We start from the raw sequence: 19,570 nt of genomic DNA on the forward strand, positions 1-19,570 counted from the left end.
TTCCAATTTATATAAAAATGGAATTAATCAATTGTAATGGAGTACATATGCCTATTTAGAAACTTTTATGAAATTATTTGAATTATTATGTTCATGGAGAATTGATTGTATGAAATACCTGTGAAGATAGACATCTTTATAAAATGGGTAAACCAGCTTTTAATTTAGAATGGTTTTAGTATGTGAAGAATTCCTTTTTATCCTCAATAACAAGTTTCTAAGTACAAAGATCAACATTTAGGATCAGATTAAATTCAATTTTTGACTTGCTCTATACAGAATCACCAGAACACGGCACAACAAAAGTTCAGTTACAGTTGCAGGTTGACAATAAAATAATATTTCTTAAAACAAAAATATAAGAAACTTAATAAAATAACAACATAAATAAATATAAGTAACAAAATAAATATAAGCAACTTTTTATGTTGGATAAACAGAAAAACAATTTAATAATTTTATTCTAAACCGAAAAAAATCTATAACTTTTTTACAAGATTAACAAAAATATAAAAATAAATTGAAAATTATACTTCGCAGTTATAATGTGGAAATAATATCTGATCTGACTCACTTCAAAGCCAAACTCGAGTCAGTGGTTCCAGTCAAGACTGTTTTCTGATGCCACACACTGATTTAGTATGAAATGATAGCAATAGCTAATAAAAATAGAATTATAATAAATAAAAAGTACTGAATAGATGAATCATATTTAAAAATTAAGTGTACACACACACATATAAATTCAAAAAAATAACAACTTAACCACCAAAACACAGTAACAGAAAAATTAAAAAAAATGAATACTAATAGCTGACTATTGTGGGATCCTGAATCATCAGTCAGTAAACAGTTCTATAATTACATGAAACAAATAATAAAAAATAAAAAAAAATTGTGTACCGACTGATGATGCAAGCTCCCATTTTAGGTCCTTGTACGAAGTAAAGAAAGAATTGTGATCACGAAAAATTTCGGTTTTCAGATTTCTACGGAAATATGACAAATTTCAGCATGATGTCTGTACGTATGTATGTATCTTGCATAACTCAAAAACAATTAGCTGTACGATGTTGATATTTTGGATTTAGAACTGTTAACATCTAGTTGTGCACCTCCCATTTTGATTGCAATCAACTGAACCAAGTGTCCAAAAAAAGAAAAAAATATCAGTTATTAATGAAATAGAAATTTTTGTACTTTTCATTTTAAAAAAATGCATATATGTAATTTAATAGATGTACAAAGAAGTCATGTGATGTCTACATCAGATTTTTTTTAAATTAATTAGAACAGTGGTCAATAAGTTGACTTATTATTTGGATCTTCATAAAATTATATTATATATATATATATATATGTTGATTAATATTATATTACTTTAAATGTATTACATATTTATTAACGTACATTAAAATGTTACACGCAATAGTACTACTACCAAAACTACATTTCTTTAATATTACAATAATTCCAGTAAAATTTCAAGAAAAAAGACAAATACAGCAGAACCCTGGTTAAATTTAATTACATTATCAAACCTTTACTGCATGATATATTTCAAACTAAATGTAATTTATAAAAGAACTGCTGATCTCATAAGACATAAGCATATATTTTTAAGAAGTGTACATATGTACTATTTGATACTAAATATTATTTCTTCAAATTACCTTTTCAAGAAATAACTTGCTTATCTGAATCTGATATCACTGTAATAGAAACAATATAACCTGTTACTACTTCCCTTTCAAATTGCAATCAATTTGCTTATACAATTTTTGATTGCTGAATGTGTCTAATTCAAACTCTCTTAAGCTTATATTTAAAGATTTATGTTGTTATTTTTACTTTTGCCCATGTGACGTTTTTTAATGACTTGGTTTTAGAAACGCATTTAGTCATAATAACCCAAGCGACTGAAAATATAAATAAATTATTTAAAATTAACAAATAAATACAATTTAAATCATACACACTCTTTAAACACAAATTTAAAGATCATTTAAGAAAACAAATTATCCTTCAAAAACTAATCTTTATATTAGTGCTACATTCGATGGCGTGAAAATTTTCACTGCTCCCAGTGGCAGTTTTTGAAAAATCTGATTTAAAGTGAAAGTTAGCAGCTCAGATCATACTGGCATTGTATAATTTTTGATCTCTAAATTTTTAAAACAATGATCTTAATTTAAAATATACTCTAGTAAATAAAAACTATTTTACAAAATTTGTTAAGTGTTTCTTTCATTTAAATTGTTTAATATTGGTTAAATAGTTTACCAAGTTTAAAAAACAAAACAGAAAATCTATTTTATAATCAGATTGTCATTAACGTAAAAAAGAAAACTGAACCACAACTAACAGTCTATACTCATGTTATCATCATCATCATCAGCATCAGCAAATTTGCTGTTAAACATTGGAGAAAAAATTATGTAACTGAAAATTTAGTTTTTAGAAAAGAACTCATTTCAAATTTTAAACTGAATTACTTTCTACAAACTGACAATTTTCTCAATTTGATGTTTATAATTATAGAAATAATTCAGTTTAAAGAAAGAAAAGATATCTCTTATAGCTTATTTCAATTTTTAAAATAAAAATTTATACCTTTCTTAAAAAAAATTATCTTCAATTTTAACTGAATGAAAATAAGTAGGGGTTCTGCTTTATTTGAAAACCACATGAAACATATAGATTCATACATGAAAAATATTTATTTTAGAATACAGTGCTAACACACTACAGAATTACAGGTACCTTCTTATTAAACAGAAACCACCTGTTTTCAAAAGGAAAATGATGTTTTAAGAAAAACTCAAACATCTGGTTAAATTTACATTAATCTACACCTACGCTTGCTTTACTCGCTAGTCAAGGTTAGGTTAGGTTAGGTTAAGTTTGGTTAGATTATATTTATAATTATATAAAAACAAACTCAAACATATACACACAGTATAGGCCTTTATTTATATCCTCAAGCTAATAGTTGCAGTGCACTGTATTAGAATGGCTTCTGTTTAATCACAAAGTACTGAATTACATATTGCTAGAGCTAATATTATTACTTCAGTAGTAATACTTACAACTTTATTTAATATTATTTATTATAATAAATTTAATTTTATTTACAAAATGCATACTAATTCAACAATTATATAAATGGATATCTGAGAACCTTTATCAAAAGATAAAATTACTTAAGATATAATGTGACATTAATTCAAACAGTAATCTAGAAAAGTACACTGGAAATTAATTATAAAACTTTATTATCTTGGCAAAAACTCATTATCTACAAACACATTTTCCTACATGTGCAATATAATTTATGTACAAATATAAGTATTTAAAGAAAATAGAAATTCTAAAAACAGAAAAATATTTTATACTTTTAATAATGTAATATATTTAACACAATACCGAATAAAACAGTTAAAATTTATCAATATATTTATGTGCAGTAATAAAATAACAATTTGTTTTAATCAGTGCCAAGTGGGTTCTTTATTGCTTGTTACGACTTCATTTCTTGAAGTACCAACCAGAATAGGTGAAATAAAAAATTGTCTTATTTTACCTATATTTGTACAAACTACAACAGGTGCTGTCTTCAGATATGGCACTTGAGATTTCAATCCAACTAGAAAATCTAGATATCTATTGCTAGTTTTAATAATGAAATCATTAGACTAAATGAGATAATCTTTGTTGATGATTCTGAAGCTTCACAATAAAGGTAAAAAATTGAGGGCTGTCTTATTTTATTTCCCATTCATTTTTCTATTAACTTATGAAATTTCACTACAATACTGGGATTCATTTTAAAAATATCAAAAAAGGTATTCTTTTTTGATTACTTTTCAATGTGGCTATTCTTTATGCTTATATTAAATGGACAAAAAATCTAGAAATACAATCAGTTTATTTCCTAATAATAAATATTTCCTCATTCATTACTTGTCCAATTTTGACTTTTTTAGATGAATAATTTTCCAGTTACCTGGTATTTTTTCAAGTAATACACATTTCTGTCACAATCAATTTTTTATATAAGTAAAATGAACTGGTGTGTGTTTAATTGATAATTTGCATATAGAATATATATACACATAACAAATAATTACTATGATGTTACAGATAAGGTAATAATTGTAAATATTAAATATGTTGTACTAGTACCAGTACAATCAATGTATGATACTTTAAAAGAAAATTATTAGCTGATGCCTAGTATGATGTAGCTGAAGCAGTCTACAATAGGCAGCTACATTACCTATTTATTTTGTGAACATTAGAATTATTTTGTATTTAAGTAATGATTACTTTTAATATGCTTTTTGACTTAGGTTATCAAAAGGAACAAAATAGTTTAAAATTTCTTAAAATAAATCAATCCTGCTTGAAATTGATGTTACTTGAAAAATAGTCTACTTGATAAACTGAAAACCTTTGGTGTAAAAATTCTCACATTCACCAAGTACAATAAGAAAAGATTGTTTATATGATAACTAAAACAAGATTTTTTTTTTTGCACTTCTTAGGTAAATAAATTAAAGTCAGGCCCAAAAAAGGTATTTTCAGATTACTTTTTTTTTTAATTTTCAGTAATAAAATTTAAAACAGTCACATAAAAGATAATGGTTAATAAAATAAGACTGCTCTTGCTTTTTTTACCATCATTATGAAACGAGTAATTATGCTTCAAAATTGTATACAAAGATGGAATGTGTTTAGACTAATAAAAGTAAATGTGATTATTTTTTAAGCAATTAAAAAATTCTTATTCTATATACTACCTCATATACAATTCTTAATATTATTACAATAATCATTAGAATCAACCATTGTCAATTAAATGTAACAATATTAGCGACATGATTTTATATAAATATACCTCACTAAAACTATAAATAAAGTCAGTATGTTTAAAATTTTAAGCAAAATCAATTAATACTATCCAGAAGGCATTGTTGTACAAGAATTAAATAACCTAAAACCTGATTTCTAGAATGATGGAGACTAGATAAACAAATAATATAAAATTTTTAATCAAACAAAAAGAATGTTTGTAACCATTACAAATTCTGACCTAAATTTAAATTAAATTGAATTGGCTTATTTAAATTTGCGAATTTATTTGTTATTTTATTTTATTGTATATTGTGTTATATGGATTTCTTAATATATCAACGAACAATATTTTTTTTAAAAGAAATTAAATTAATAGCAGCATGATTCATTAGTTATCAAATTCCTTCTTAAAATAGAATTTTAAGAAATATGAAATCATGCGTGAAAAATGAGCAAAGTTTTTTACACAGAGTATTACATTTGTGTGACTACACATACTCACACAGACTTGGACAATTCGGAGAAATAGTGTTGGGGTTAGACCTGTGACACCATCGAAAAGCGCCAGTTTTATGCGGGACTTCGTCGTGGTTAGATGAGTGTTGTATTTTAAAAAAAAAGAAGAAAAAAAAGCTGATCAGGAAAGACTGTGATTTGTACGGATACAGGTATGACAATTTGATATCGAAGGCCACTACATAAAGACACTCATGGATTTATCTGGATTTCTTATCCGTTGATTTTTTATATAATTTAAACAAAATATTATTATTGAAATTATAACATATTAAAATGACAAATTATGTTTAAAATTAATTTTGGATTGGCCAATTCCTTACTATCATAAGTATAAATAAGATATTTTGTTAAATTTTGATGTATACAAGTAGTTATATAATAACGGTTCTACAAACTTAGACTAGTTATGGAACTTTTGAGTCAAATATGTTTATTGTAATTTTTCTTTATTTTCATAAGTAATGTATATTATCCATCGCTGTTACAAATATTTTTTGATGTGCTGAATTATTTTAATTATTTTTTTTTTTGTAAAACTCGAGAGAGAAGCATAAGCAACGTAGTCCTAGTACATTGTTTCACAAATCCCAACATAGTAGGTTTATTTTATTTGTTTATTAAAAATTTATTCTTATAAAATTTTGTTTCTGTGTTTTATTTAAATTTGATGTTTTACATGAAGCTCACGTTCAATATTATTTTAGGAGCACACATGCAATTTTAAAGTTAAGAACCACATGAAGTAGATCCAAATAATGGCCAGCTAAAGTGTAAACAGAACTTAATTTGTAAAAAGAATGATTTCACAGGATGAATAATAATTGTAAATATGACTTGACCCAAAGAAAGTAGAAAAGTATAGTGGTAATAATTAAGATTAGCAAGAAATTTTTTCCTTTTCGATCTGCTGTGCCTTATTATTCAGATAAAGATATTACTAATATAATTATAATAAAAGGGAATCATTTACCACACAATATGTAAACATAATTTGTACACCTCAGGAAAGGAGTTATACCCAAATTTCTTCCTCTGGTGATGCCCCTGATATTATTACTGATTGTTAGTATACTATAAATTACTCATCTTCTGATTTTTAATAACCATTAATTTAACATCTTAAATTTTAAGGTGTTAAAATTCACACTTGATTCTGCAAAATTCAATGTTAATTTCTCAAAACAGGTGATCTACGTTCACAGGAAGTTGAGAAACTAGATTCTTAAACATGAGACAGTCAGCAAATTGGTGCAGCATCAAAACAATTTTAATTGTAATTATCAAACTCCTTAGGAGGAATGACCTGTTTTTTGTCAATACACTGCCCTACCCAGTTTACTCTTTATTTACTATCTTCACTTATTTTCTTGTTAACTTAAGTTCTTCAGTCTTCTATTTTCATTTCCCAAATTAATTCTGCCCTTGTTTTTACTTTCTCCTGTCTATATATATTATTAAAAAAAAATTAATTTCCCAAGTTATGATTTATTCATTTATTAGGGATAGGAATAGAAGGCCTATCTTTTTTCAGTGGCCACTTCAGTCACTATTTTAGATTCCCTGCCACCATCATGGATAGGAAAGAGTATACATTTGAAACTACTAATAAAAACAATATTTCAGAGCTTTATTTTTCCAAAAAAAAAATAATTCAGTTTGAAAGATTATATATATTACTTTGAAATTATTTCAATATTATAATCATGTGCATATAAATACATAGATTAAATTTGTATATGCATAACGATTGAACAAGAGAGGTGTAGCAATGAACTATCAAAAATTCTAGTAAACTTCATATTCCAGCCACAAAACTAGAATATACTTAACATCTAATTTATTACATGTAAAGTATAAGTAAGGTTGTGAGTTTGTGCAACATCTTGTTCACAAAAAAATACAGCCAACAAGCAAAGGCTAGTAAATCAATTTATATTATTCTATAAAAAACTGTTTAAATAAATAACATTATAAATAACTTTAAAATGCGATAATATTAAAATATTTAAATAGACAACCAATACATGTTTAGTTTAAGAAAGTAATGACTTAATGGCATAGCTACTTGAAATACATTTAAAAGAAATCTGTTAATTAAGTTTTCTTTGCTTATTATCTAATGAAATAAAAATTATTTACAAAAATTACACAGCAGTACATTAAAAGAAAACTTAAACTAACTGGAAAGGTTTTAAAATAATCAAAAATGTCAAGAAATATAATGAATACAACTACAAAATTACTAATAAAAATTGTTTCATATTTTAATATTTTCCTAATAAAGTATACTAAAAAAATTAAAAATATGTAATATACATTATTTACTACAGGATAAATAAATATTAAAAATTTTACAGTTAATATAGCACAAACACTATTAAGAACTGTAAAAATTATTTTTTATACAATTTTTTTATTTCTTCTAAACAAATATTGGCTTCTTTTATGCCTTCCTCATTTTTATGTCTAGTAGCATTTTGAAAACCTTCTGTACATGATTTTTTAGCTTCTTCGAACATACCTTTTTGTAAATATATGTTACCAAGATTCACATACACTGATGAAAAATCTTCCATATTAGGCAAGTGCTTACCAATTTCAATGGCTTTAATCATATAATCTAAAGCATCATCTTTATCACCTTTCAAAAATGTTATTGTACCGATATCATTAAGTAATATAACATTTTGCTCATGTATTTCACCATTTAATTTGACACACATATCATATGCTTTTTTATAAAACACTAAAGCTTCATTGAATCTACTTTTTTGTTGAAGGAATCTAGCATACCAATCTAATGTCATTGCCCAAAGTGTTAGAACATCTTCATCTTCAGTTGATTTATCAATACGTCTCTGAAGATTTTCCATGCAAAACTGAAACCCATTTTCTGCCTTTCTGTAATAATAAATAAATAATTTTGAAATTTTAGGAATATAAAAACTGAGTACTAGGAGTGATTACAAGGAGGAAGCATTAACCAATGGTTAAAACTATCAAGAAGACTCAATTATCAATTAAAACATGGAATGTATTATATATATATTTCATGATGTTTGTATGTATATATATGTACATAAACATATTTATAAACTGATAAATATAATGCACTTAGTCTACTGTATTGTTTCTAAATAAAATTCAAATTTTTCTAACTTTTCTTTGTTTTATTAAAGTTAACATATGCCATTTTGTTCAGGATTAAATTTTGTGTGTCTATTACCTATTTAACAATGTACTACTGTATGTCACACATAAAAATCTGGGATTTTTTACCCCAATTTATTTTTTTCATCCAATATTTCTCAAAAACTACTGAAGATACAGTTCTGGTACCTAAAATATATTTAATTTCTCACGTCAAAAACCATAAGAAATCACTAATTCTGCCCCTTAATTAACATGTTCACCATGGATTGGCACATCTGTGAGTCAAAGCAATGAGTTCATATACGTCGCTACAGTATACCAGTGTGCTGCTGCATATTATGTTTGATAGGCATTGCGGCACAACAGTGTACTAAATGACTCTACTATTTTACATCTGTTTCACTACTTGCCGTCTTACAATAATGACATGAGCTTGGTGGTATCGGCTCTACAGAACGATTATTAGTCTACATTTCTTACAGGCATTCATTCTGATTTCCAAACGAGTAGCTGTGTAAGAATACTTTTTTGGGAATATACTGTCAAAAAATAAGCCTTTCTCTTCAAGGAATCATATTCTCATAGATTACTAATTTTTCCCCTGGCTTTATAACTATTTGAAAATTATGTAGTAAAATATTTAATACCATTGTTATCCTAAAAATCCTATATCATCATCATTTTCATTGATGGCAAAATGCCAGTGGTTTAAAATTGCAATAAATCTGTCTCTGAGCATCATTCTTTTTATAAAAGCATTCGCAGACATATCATCATTTGACCGGTACATGTGTATATCTGGAAAGTGATCTGTCCATCAACATAAGAATCGCAAAAAATTTTCTCTTTCATTTGCATTAGTATCGGCCCATTTAAATAACATCTTTTTTTTGGCTTCTTTACTCAAACATCGATTAGTGAAATGATTAATTTCAGTAACAGTAAAATCTAATATATCCTCTGATAAAAACATGGAAAACAGCTCAAATGGATTTTCTATTGAAATGTAAGATGTAAAGTACTGGTCATCATCTTGTAATTCCTTGAAAGAAATTACATTTTAAATCAGTAATAGGAGACCGATCAGGCCAGTTTACTGTAGCTTCATTTTCACTTGATTCTAACGCAAGGGAGTTACGTGAAGAATAAAAATCACTTATCGTGTTTCCCTGACAATCCCTGTCCTCGCAGATATTGTCAGAAAAATCTTCTTCAGTAGATGCGCGGATAGAAGTTCTGGTGCTCAGATTAGCGGTTGAAGTGTTGGTCTGAGAGGTAATTGTAACACATATGAATAACACACACACTGAATAACTGATGTACTGGGTTCAGAAGAATCTACAGGATTATTTTCTGCTAGATTAGATATTAACTTGACAGACTCAGTGTTATCAATAAATAAATATGAAGTCAGTATCACAATCGCACCATTTTTTATGTTAATTCTTCATCGCTTGATGGTAATAACCCTAAATTTTTCATCATCAGCGCACTTCAACCAACAATAATGTTTTGTTTAAGTATTTTTTTCAGTAAAATGAAAAGAAATTAATAAAATTGAATGAACACTGAAACACTAAAGAAACGAACACTGTCGAAAAGAACGCAGATACTAGTCATGTCTGGTAGACAAATAGGACTGACATCAAGGTCTTTCGTAAACAAAGGCGTGACGTGTAGCTGTGCTGCTCCACAATCATTTCTAACTAGCAAGACTTTGTACTGCTAAGTGATTCGGTATAACAAATAGCCGATGCAGTACATCTGAGTACTGATACGGTCCTTTTGTAGGTTGGAGCGTAACACTGAAGTGCCGACAATTTTGTTTGAGATAAAATAAAAAAAAATTCACAAAACTAAAACAAATCACTATTAAATAAGACTATTTCAAATAGATTTTTCAAAAAAATTTGAGATGTCTGATAAGAAGACTCTTTGTGACATCAAACATCTTTTTATAAAAAGCAGGGAAATAATGTGCTGGTGGAAATGTGTTAACGTCCTACAAATTTCAGTATGACCTCATTTCACCAGGGTAGCTGAAACCCGAATGGAAACTTTCACTAACTAACTTGCAAACAAAGCATTTTAGGAAATATGTTTACATTAACTTTTTCTGTTATTTTCATGAGTAGAATAGGTTGTGAAAGTCCTGGGGGAACTTACTGGTACACCTGTGGTATATAATATATAAATTCATATGGTGTTTTCAAAACCCATCAAGATTTCAGGGGATGATACACCATATCAAAATAAAAAAATGACTTTATATCAACATATATTCAGAAATGCTTAGCTTACCAGCTATCTGTCATTTTGTATCTTTAAGATAAAAATTTATTTCTCAGGAATGGTTACTAATACAGAGCTGAAATTTGTTTACTACTAGGGTACCAAGAGATTTACTTGTACAAAAATAATGAACCTGATCTCTCAATCAATTTCAAAATGGCAGCCAAGCCGAAAGGAACATCACAGATGATTGAAGGCTGCATGAAGTAATATGCAGATTCATTGTCCTCATAATTCATCAATTTCTAGCGAAGAAAAATATTTCCACACTTTCATATCTACTCTATAGCTCAGATTTATGTTTTTGTAATCTTTTTTCCTAAGTCTAAATCAAAGTTTCATCATTTTGGGACTGTGAAAAATATACAAAATTCTAACCAATGAGCTAAGAACACTTACAACAAATGATTTTTAGTGTGATCAGTGAAAAGAATATTAGAATCATTATGTAACTTCCCAAGAAGCACAACTGAAAGGAAATCACTTGTAATTTCAGGTGACTCAAAAATAAATTAAACAAAAAATCTGTATGGTTACTTTTGACAAACTTTGAAAGAAAAATAAAGCACAGTTTGAATCAACTTCCTTCTTTTTTTTTTAAATGAATTAAAATATCTTTTTAAAATATTTAAAAAAATGTATGGACAATGTGATCTGAATAGTCCTTCCTTGTAACATACATTCAAGGTGAACTTTTTACCAGTATTCTGGTTTTAATTTTTTTTTTTAATTTGTAGAAAACGTTCCTCTGACAGACTGTAATAAGTTTCTTACTGATAACTTAAGGATTATAAAAAGTTTTTTTTTTTTAAATTAAATGGCTTACATATAATAGAATAGAAAATTTATTGACTGGATGATATGTTCAGTCGTATTCAGAATTATATAACTAAAATAAAAAATTAATATAAAGTTAAATTTATATTACAATCTAAAGAATACAAATACTAGAGTATAATTAAATAAAATAAATTAGCTAACACATAAAACTAGGAATCAAAAAATGAATGTTGCAAAATACTTAATACTACTGCTACTTAGGTATTATACTGTTACAATATATATTACAAGGAATTTATTTATAATGTATATAAATAAAAAATAATAATAGTTAAAAATAAATAAAATAATAATTAAAATTAAATTCTTTCTCATACAAAAGCAATTAATTTTTAAAGATTATATGGATAGAATAAAGAATATATGTATAATTATAAGTTAATTCATTACCTAAACGATAAAATAACTAATCTTATGATTTTTTAAATTCATGACTGAATAAAATGGATTATGCATGAAAATTTTCTTTCCATCTTAAATTTGAAATAAAAATCTTGCAGTGATTCTACTGACAACAAGACTATTGCATAGATCAGAGATGCAAGGAATAACCCCCTATTATTGAACATGGTTCTTTTTGGTGATACATGAATACAAATTATCATTTTTTTTGTTCTTTGTGAAATAATCACGAAAATCTATATTGAAGGAAAATCTGAATGTACTTTTCTTAACGAAGATGATAAATAAACAGTGAAGGAAAAGACATTTGCTATCAAAAAGGTATTATGTTTAAGACTATGAGGGCCTTTTAACACGAATCACAATATCAGATAAAATCCTGATGACTTGTTTTGAATGTTAACTTCACTATCCCAGAAAAACACCAGTGAATAAGAATGAAAGTTAGCAAAGGAAACTGTTTTTTTATATGGTAAAACTACAAACAATTTAAGAAACCTAAGCAAAAAATAATTTTGTAGTAATTGAACAACTCTCAGATGTGATTTTCCCACTTCATGGCGACTTAATAGTGATGCCTAGAAATTTGGTTGTGTTGACAAATAGAAGACTGCAGAATTCTTACAGCAGAATGATTATGATTATATATATATATATATTATTATTTTGATTATATTTATATTATACATATACATACATACATATAAAAATTACAACTTGGTGTAATTATTATATTCAAAATATTTTTAGGTGAAATTTAAGTTTGTAGTAATTTCATATTACTTCCACCTTTCTTTTCTAATCTTTAACAATTTGCAAGTTTCAAACATTTTCTGTTTCTTATGAATGGCTTTTACACAAAACAAAGAGCGTTACCCAAATACAGAAACCATTAACTAAATAACTTTTCAACTATTAACCACAGAAAAATTATATTTATCAAATGGTCCTACCTCCACACGATTATTTTTCAGTATTGAACCACCTCAATAGAAAAGAACAACAAACAGGGAAGATAGGTCATGAAAATGGAACCAAATAAAGTGGCAAAAGGGAATGAAAATTTCACGAAGGGAGAAAAAGGTCATCAAAAAATCAAGATAGTTTACAGAATGGCTCAAGATTCCAAAACTATACTTACTCATCCTGTTTAAGCGATTCATATATTTTGGCGAGCTTTAAACTCATATGTATTATTTTCATATCATCTTTGGCTAAACCTGCACCCAATTCTCTCTGCATAACATTCACAAATAACTTTTCTGCTTTTTCCCATTCTCCTACTTGAAATGCAACATTAGCTAATAGATCATAAACGTATGTAACACCATCTTCATTCTGTTGTTCTTGTGCTAACCGTAATGCAACATGTAATATTTGTTCTGCCACTTTATATTCTTCTCTCTGAAATGAAAAGAAAAAAATTACATTTATAATTTAACAGCATTTATTTTGACATAATAACTAAAAATCTCATACAAGTAGCAAACTGAATCCTCTTACAACTAAATGGAGCCCAATATACTTGAAAAATTCTACATAGTATCATTCTGAATTATATGAATATATTAAGTAAGGATAATAATTCAAATTTTATGAACCATTAGAAATTCTATATTTATCTCATCTATTAACTTCATCCTTCTTCTTCTTCCTCACTTCCTTTCTCCTTCTATTGGCCCTTCCACTACAGATGTCAAGATTCCACTTCCTCTAATCAGTTTCCTTTTCTTTGGTGTACTTCCTACATAAAACACACCAGTGCTCTTTCTTTAATCCATTCATTCTTTCTCATTCTTCACTTCATCCATCCGTATTACTTTATATTACCAGTCCCTTCTCTCTTCCTCAACACCAATGATGTTTCACTTCCATATAAAACACTCCATAAATAGCACTATGCTAACCAAAATTCTAAATTAGAACTATCCTTTACCAAGTAAAAAAATACTAAATCAACAGAATCCTTTTTGTAAATTTAAAAATTTTCTTCCTTTATCTGCCAGTTGCCAAATTTTTTCTAATGTGTTTCCTTAGTTGAATGTTAAAAGCATAAATTAAACAAATTAACAAAAACTTTTTGACAATAAAAAAATAACTTATAGTAAACTTTTAGGTAGAAGATAAATTTCATTTAAAATAACTTTTTGAGAATTAAACAGACTGAAGGTAATTTGAAGTTAAAATATTGTGATGATATTTTCTAATAATTATGCTGATTATGATAATTACATTATTACAGAAAAAGCTGCTACTGCAAGCGGGTAAAATGAAGAAATATTTACAAGCAATTTTTGTTTAAGATAGGCTACGTGATCAGAATTGATAAATAAGTATATGAATACCAGCTGAGGAGTTATAATATTATTATGCGGCGTGTTTAAAGCTAGTCTACACTTAAATGGAAAAAATATAATCCACAACATACATATTTATATTGAAGATAGATTCAATTCACTTGTAACAAGATCAAGCCATCTTGCTACATTGTGAAGCACCTATACAGATTGCTGAGCTTGTCATAATTATTAAATGTTAATTATCTCTATGCATACTTCTAACTCAAACATTATATTACATATAAAATAATAAGCCTACTACAATAAGCTGAATTTTCTGGCTAAAAAAATGGATTGTGAGATCTTTATTTGGTTTCAATAAATGTAATTCATATTATAGGCAGATTTTTGGTAAATTAAAAATTCTAAAATTTCCATACATTTATATTTAAAGATAAGTAACCCTCACTAAAAATAAGCAGTTACTTATTTCAAATAAAATAACCCAACTTAATTGTACAAAATGAGGCAAAATAACTATTTTTACAATACATATCTCAAAAAATACTTCAGGTCACTAAAGGGCATTATTGTTAGTCATCTCTATTTTTTTAATTTATCAACACTAAAGGTCTCCTAATAGACTCATTTAAAAGATTTCATTTGACAGAAAGGTAGTCTACTACTGTGTTGATGACTAACAAATAATATTACTAACATAATCCTGTTTTACTATATACTTTTTGAAAGTGACCTTAAATATTTATCATTCAACATCTTCAAAGTAAATAAAATAAACTTTTTACTCTGATCAATACATAATATCAAATTATACAGATCACTTCAGGAATGGGTTGATATCCTACTTCATAGAGGATAAAATAAAGGAATTACCTCATTATTTAATTGTCTGGAAGGATCAAGGGTAAATATGATCAGCCTGAGATCACAGAATACAAAATTAATTACAAAATAAAAAATGTGATTAAAGTCCATATCATTAATAATCAAAAATGTGAAATAATTAAGGTAAATCCATGAAGGCTTTAATAATAAAACAACAGGGTTCCCACTGAATTTTGAGATTCATTTTTCCTGTCCTTTAATGACCAATTTAGTAAAACTTTCCTGACTCATAATGTTATGTTATTGCCATTTCCTATGCAAATATATAGATTTTTTTCAGCCTCCACCATCCCCGCAGCTGCCCAACTCATGCTTTTTTATTATTTATCTAATTAACTAGTCTAGTACTAGCCATCAGAGACTCAACATGTTTTATGATATCAATTTATAACTAATTAACATACAACAATGTTATATGTACAAAATATAAATTTAAAGATCATAATAAAATGTTATGAAATATAAACTAAATAGGAATGTTATTTATTTTACTGAATCAGCGAATAATTAAATGGTTAGAAAAATTAATCCAAACCGAGGTAATAAAACAAGATGGAAGTTGTTCAAACACATACAAAATCATGCATGATACACATCTCTACCTCTTCTTAACCAACTGAATTCTGGGTGTAAGTTTATATCTAACCACTGGTCATTAAACAGAGTCTTTTTAGATGCAATTTAAAAGTGATTAATTATCTAAAATTAAAAAAAAAAAAAAATTCATTGTAGTTTGAGAGAAATTCCAAGAAGACAGTTAACAACCTTTAAATTTTTTAATGGTAACCTTTTGTTAAAATTTCACCAGTGAAAAAATTAACTGCAATTTGGAATATTGCTCTTTTAATATAAAAGAATAAGTAAAATATAGGAATGTAAGTAAGAACAAGAGATGGCTGCTTGAAGTCCTAGTAAAGGCAGTTACTTTTAATTAATTTGAATACTAGATTGTGGATACCGGTGTTCTTTGGTGGTTGGCTTTCAATTAACCACACATACATCTCAGGAATGGTCGACAGTACAAGACTACACTTAACTTACATTCGTATACATCATCCTCTGAAGTAATACCTTACAGTGGTTCCAGAGGCTAAACAGAAAAAGAAAGAGGCTGCTTGAAGCATGTAGTTGCAATTTGCTGGGTGATTAATATAACATATGCATATGGCTTAACTAACATAATCTTAATTTGGTAACAGAAATGCAATTACCTGAAACTTTTTGCAAATTTTCCTGAAAATCTTTCTAAAAATTCCTGATTTTATCAGACTAAATTTATATTTCCTGCTTGGGGTGGCCGCCATAAACAACTACAAAATAATTCACTATTCAGGTGGTAATGAAAATTACTTGAGGGCATACTTATGAATACATTGAAAGGAAGATGCAGAAAACTAGTTTTAAAAAAAAGCTTTTTTAATTAATATTAGTTAAAAACTTATCGATAGAGTACTATTATTAATGTAAAAGAAAATCTTTTGATTGTGTTTGGTTTAGTAATCCATCACTCTCTCTTGGTGAATATAAATAAGCCATCTAGACTTTAATATAAGAAATTTAAATTAAATTAACAACCTAATGCATGATTTTATGTACCTACATGAATAAAAAAATAAAAAGTAAAAAATGTATAACCTAATGAAGTAGCGTTTTTTAAGGTGAACAACCAGAGGGTTAATTATTACCTGGGAAACACAAACAAAAGTAGATCAAATTATGAGAATTTCTGATAAAAATTTGATGAAAAAGTACAAAAAAAAACATAAAAATAAACTTTTAAGTCTACTTTTAAACATATCACAGCAGAATTTTTATAATTCTAGATGGTTAAATGAGTAGAATTAAAAATTTCTAAATTCTGTCATGATTACAAAACCGACTGTGATATGCATATAACAAGATAAATAGATTTTGCTAATTTTTTTTTGATTAAGTCACAACCATATCTACTAGGCAACAATATATTGAGTAAATCCTAAAACATTATAGACTTCATTAAACAGGGGTTACAATTTGACCAAATTTAACTGTTAATTAATGAGAAAAATATGTGAAGTTTTACAATATATTGTAGTTAATAAAATCCCATTGCACAAAGAATATGAGTCTGTTACAAAAAATCTTGGGAATAAGTAAAATTAATTGGACATTTTAAAATGAATACTATCATAGCGTTGCTCTATATTCTCCATCCAACTATTTCCACCTATTCCATAATACTAACAGTTCCTCTGTCTTGTGTGTAATTAACGTTTGATGAATTCACTGCAGCTGAAAATAAGCAGGGGATGCAGAGTGGGTGAGAATGTGGCATAGAGGGATTAAACAACAGATAAACTGGTAGTCAGACTTCTGTGAGAGAGCAATTCAAAGAGATATATATTTATGTGATTTTTTTTTATCAATGTCAGTAGAATAAATATCTAGACTGTCATTAGTGTTGGCATATCTATGAGTAGTCTCAATGCACCTGTATCATCTAAAGATCAATTGAATTCAATATTTTAAAACACCTCATATTACAACTGAAAAAACACTTCACTGCAATACAACATAGATAAAAATACATCACTATAAAACAAAAATACCAAATACATGGAGTTTTAGTACTCTAAAAATCTAAAACAAAAAAGCTGGATATGTAATTATCAAACAAAAATATAAGAATATCACTTCAGGAGACAGTACATATGGTACTCCCTTTTTCCCTGCTGCAGGAGAAAGAGGACAAAAAAAGCTAATGTTCCAGCATCTGCCTGTATGGACTAAGGAAAGTCTTGGAAAAACCTTGATCAGAACAGCATCAAAAAATAAAATAGCTTAAAGTCCAAATGAATAATTCAGAATATAAATATATGAAATAATAGTGAATTATATGAGAGCTACTAAACAACTAAAAAATAATTAAAGATTCAGATGGCGTTAATGAGAATGATTTGCGTGCAAATATATATACAATGGAGTTGAAGAAAATTCAGGTTTTTCTTATCAAGCTTTTTAACTGGTATTGTATAAAAACTCATTAACAAAATAACATTGTTTCTAAAAATTAAAGTATTTTAATTTTATTTATTATCAGAACTAGTTTACCCGTTTAATGTTCTTTCTATGATGAAAAAATTGGATGTAACTTCAGACACAATGTGGCTACATAAAAAAGCAATCTATAAAAAAATCTACAGTCAACATTTGCTAATCACTTTATAGTTAACCACAAACCCACCAAAATTAATATTTTACACATGCAAAACAAGGAAACAAAATGTCAATTGATACCAGAGTGGTACACAACAGCAAAGGTCGCTGTATACTTACTAAAAGGATTATACATACATTAATATAACATTACATTACAGTAAATTCAACTGGTTTGTCACAAAAATAATAAATTATTGGTACTTTACTGTTATTCCTCCCTCAATTTTTTAAAAATATTTTTCATTATGAATCGTTGGGAAAATGCTTAAATGTAAATTAGTGTTGTTGTGTCAACACTTCTTGTGTCGGTCTTATATTAAATACCTACAAAATTTATTAAACAAAAATCTGTGGAACTTCAAAGCTTATGAACTGTTATCTAGTGGCCGAGTTCAAACCTGTTCAATTTACTTAAAATAGCATTTCTAAGGTAAGTTGAATTTTTCTAGTAATAAATTTCTGCTACAAACTATTAGGCACAGATGCTGATCCGAGCAATTAACCACTGGTTTTTAATCTACTATGCTTGGAAATAACATATATTAAAAAAAAAATACAATAATGAACATTACCTGGATAGAAAGTATACCCCTCTTAATGGTCATAATTAACTCTGACTCTTTATCTTCCTCTTTACCATGTAGAAAACTAAGAAGTCCAGATAATGTTATTAATTTAGCGTGCCTTCCGTAATGCAAGTGTTCATTATAAAAGGAGTGCCGGCTGTGTGTTTTTAAACAAAAATTATTATAGAAGAAAAACCTTTTAAACGATTCGAAATCTGAGATACCATTTTTCGTTTGTTTGTGAAGTAATCGAATAAAATATGACTGATTGTAATGCTGACAATTATTTTTCGTAATCAAAGCCGCTAACGAATTAACCGTCAATAACCTATACGTCCGAGTACAAAACATGGTCACTCTATCCAGACGAGATCCATTCCACTTTTACAAGTTGGTCAACATTACGTAATTTAGAAAAAAAATAATTGTTTTTAAAGTTAATTAAACTCTTTTTGTCAGTGTAAAAAATTACACGATAATTTTGTGAAACTCCTAGCCATTTTACCCGATAACAATCACGGAATGTGAGAGTACCTGGTATTGAAACATTCTGTTACT

General features: G+C 27.3%; 1 protein-coding gene across 1 annotated transcript; it reads right to left on the minus strand.

Moving 5' to 3' along the window:
• Positions 1-410: 410 nt before the first annotated feature.
• On the minus strand, positions 411-19,566 carry Ttc19 (tetratricopeptide repeat domain 19). Its single transcript, XM_075355915.1, has 3 exons — positions 19,019-19,566; positions 13,205-13,467; positions 411-8,277 (listed from the first exon to the last, which is right to left on the minus strand). The coding sequence occupies exons 1-3, from the start codon at positions 19,361-19,363 to the stop codon at positions 7,770-7,772; spliced, it is 1,116 nt and encodes a 371-aa protein (XP_075212030.1). The 5' UTR covers positions 19,364-19,566; the 3' UTR covers positions 411-7,769.
• Between the last annotated feature and the right edge of the window lie 4 nt (positions 19,567-19,570).

The sequence above is a fragment of the Lycorma delicatula genome, chromosome 2, assembly GCF_047948215.1.
Source record: "Lycorma delicatula isolate Av1 chromosome 2, ASM4794821v1, whole genome shotgun sequence".
Lineage (NCBI taxonomy): Eukaryota > Metazoa > Arthropoda > Insecta > Hemiptera > Fulgoridae > Lycorma > Lycorma delicatula.

Bases quoted from the DNA above. Each gene is read 5' to 3' on its own strand.
- Ttc19 (XM_075355915.1), bottom strand. From the start codon at position 19,363: ATGTTTTGTACTCGGACGTATAGGTTATTGACGGTTAATTCGTTAGCG. The intron at 13,468-19,018 runs GTAATGTTCATT...TTTTCATTTCAG, and splicing joins GGGGTATACTTTCTATCCAG to AGAGAAGAATATAAAGTGGC. The intron at 8,278-13,204 runs GTAAGTATAGTT...TTATTATTACAG, and splicing joins GAATCGCTTAAACAGGATGA to AAAGGCAGAAAATGGGTTTC.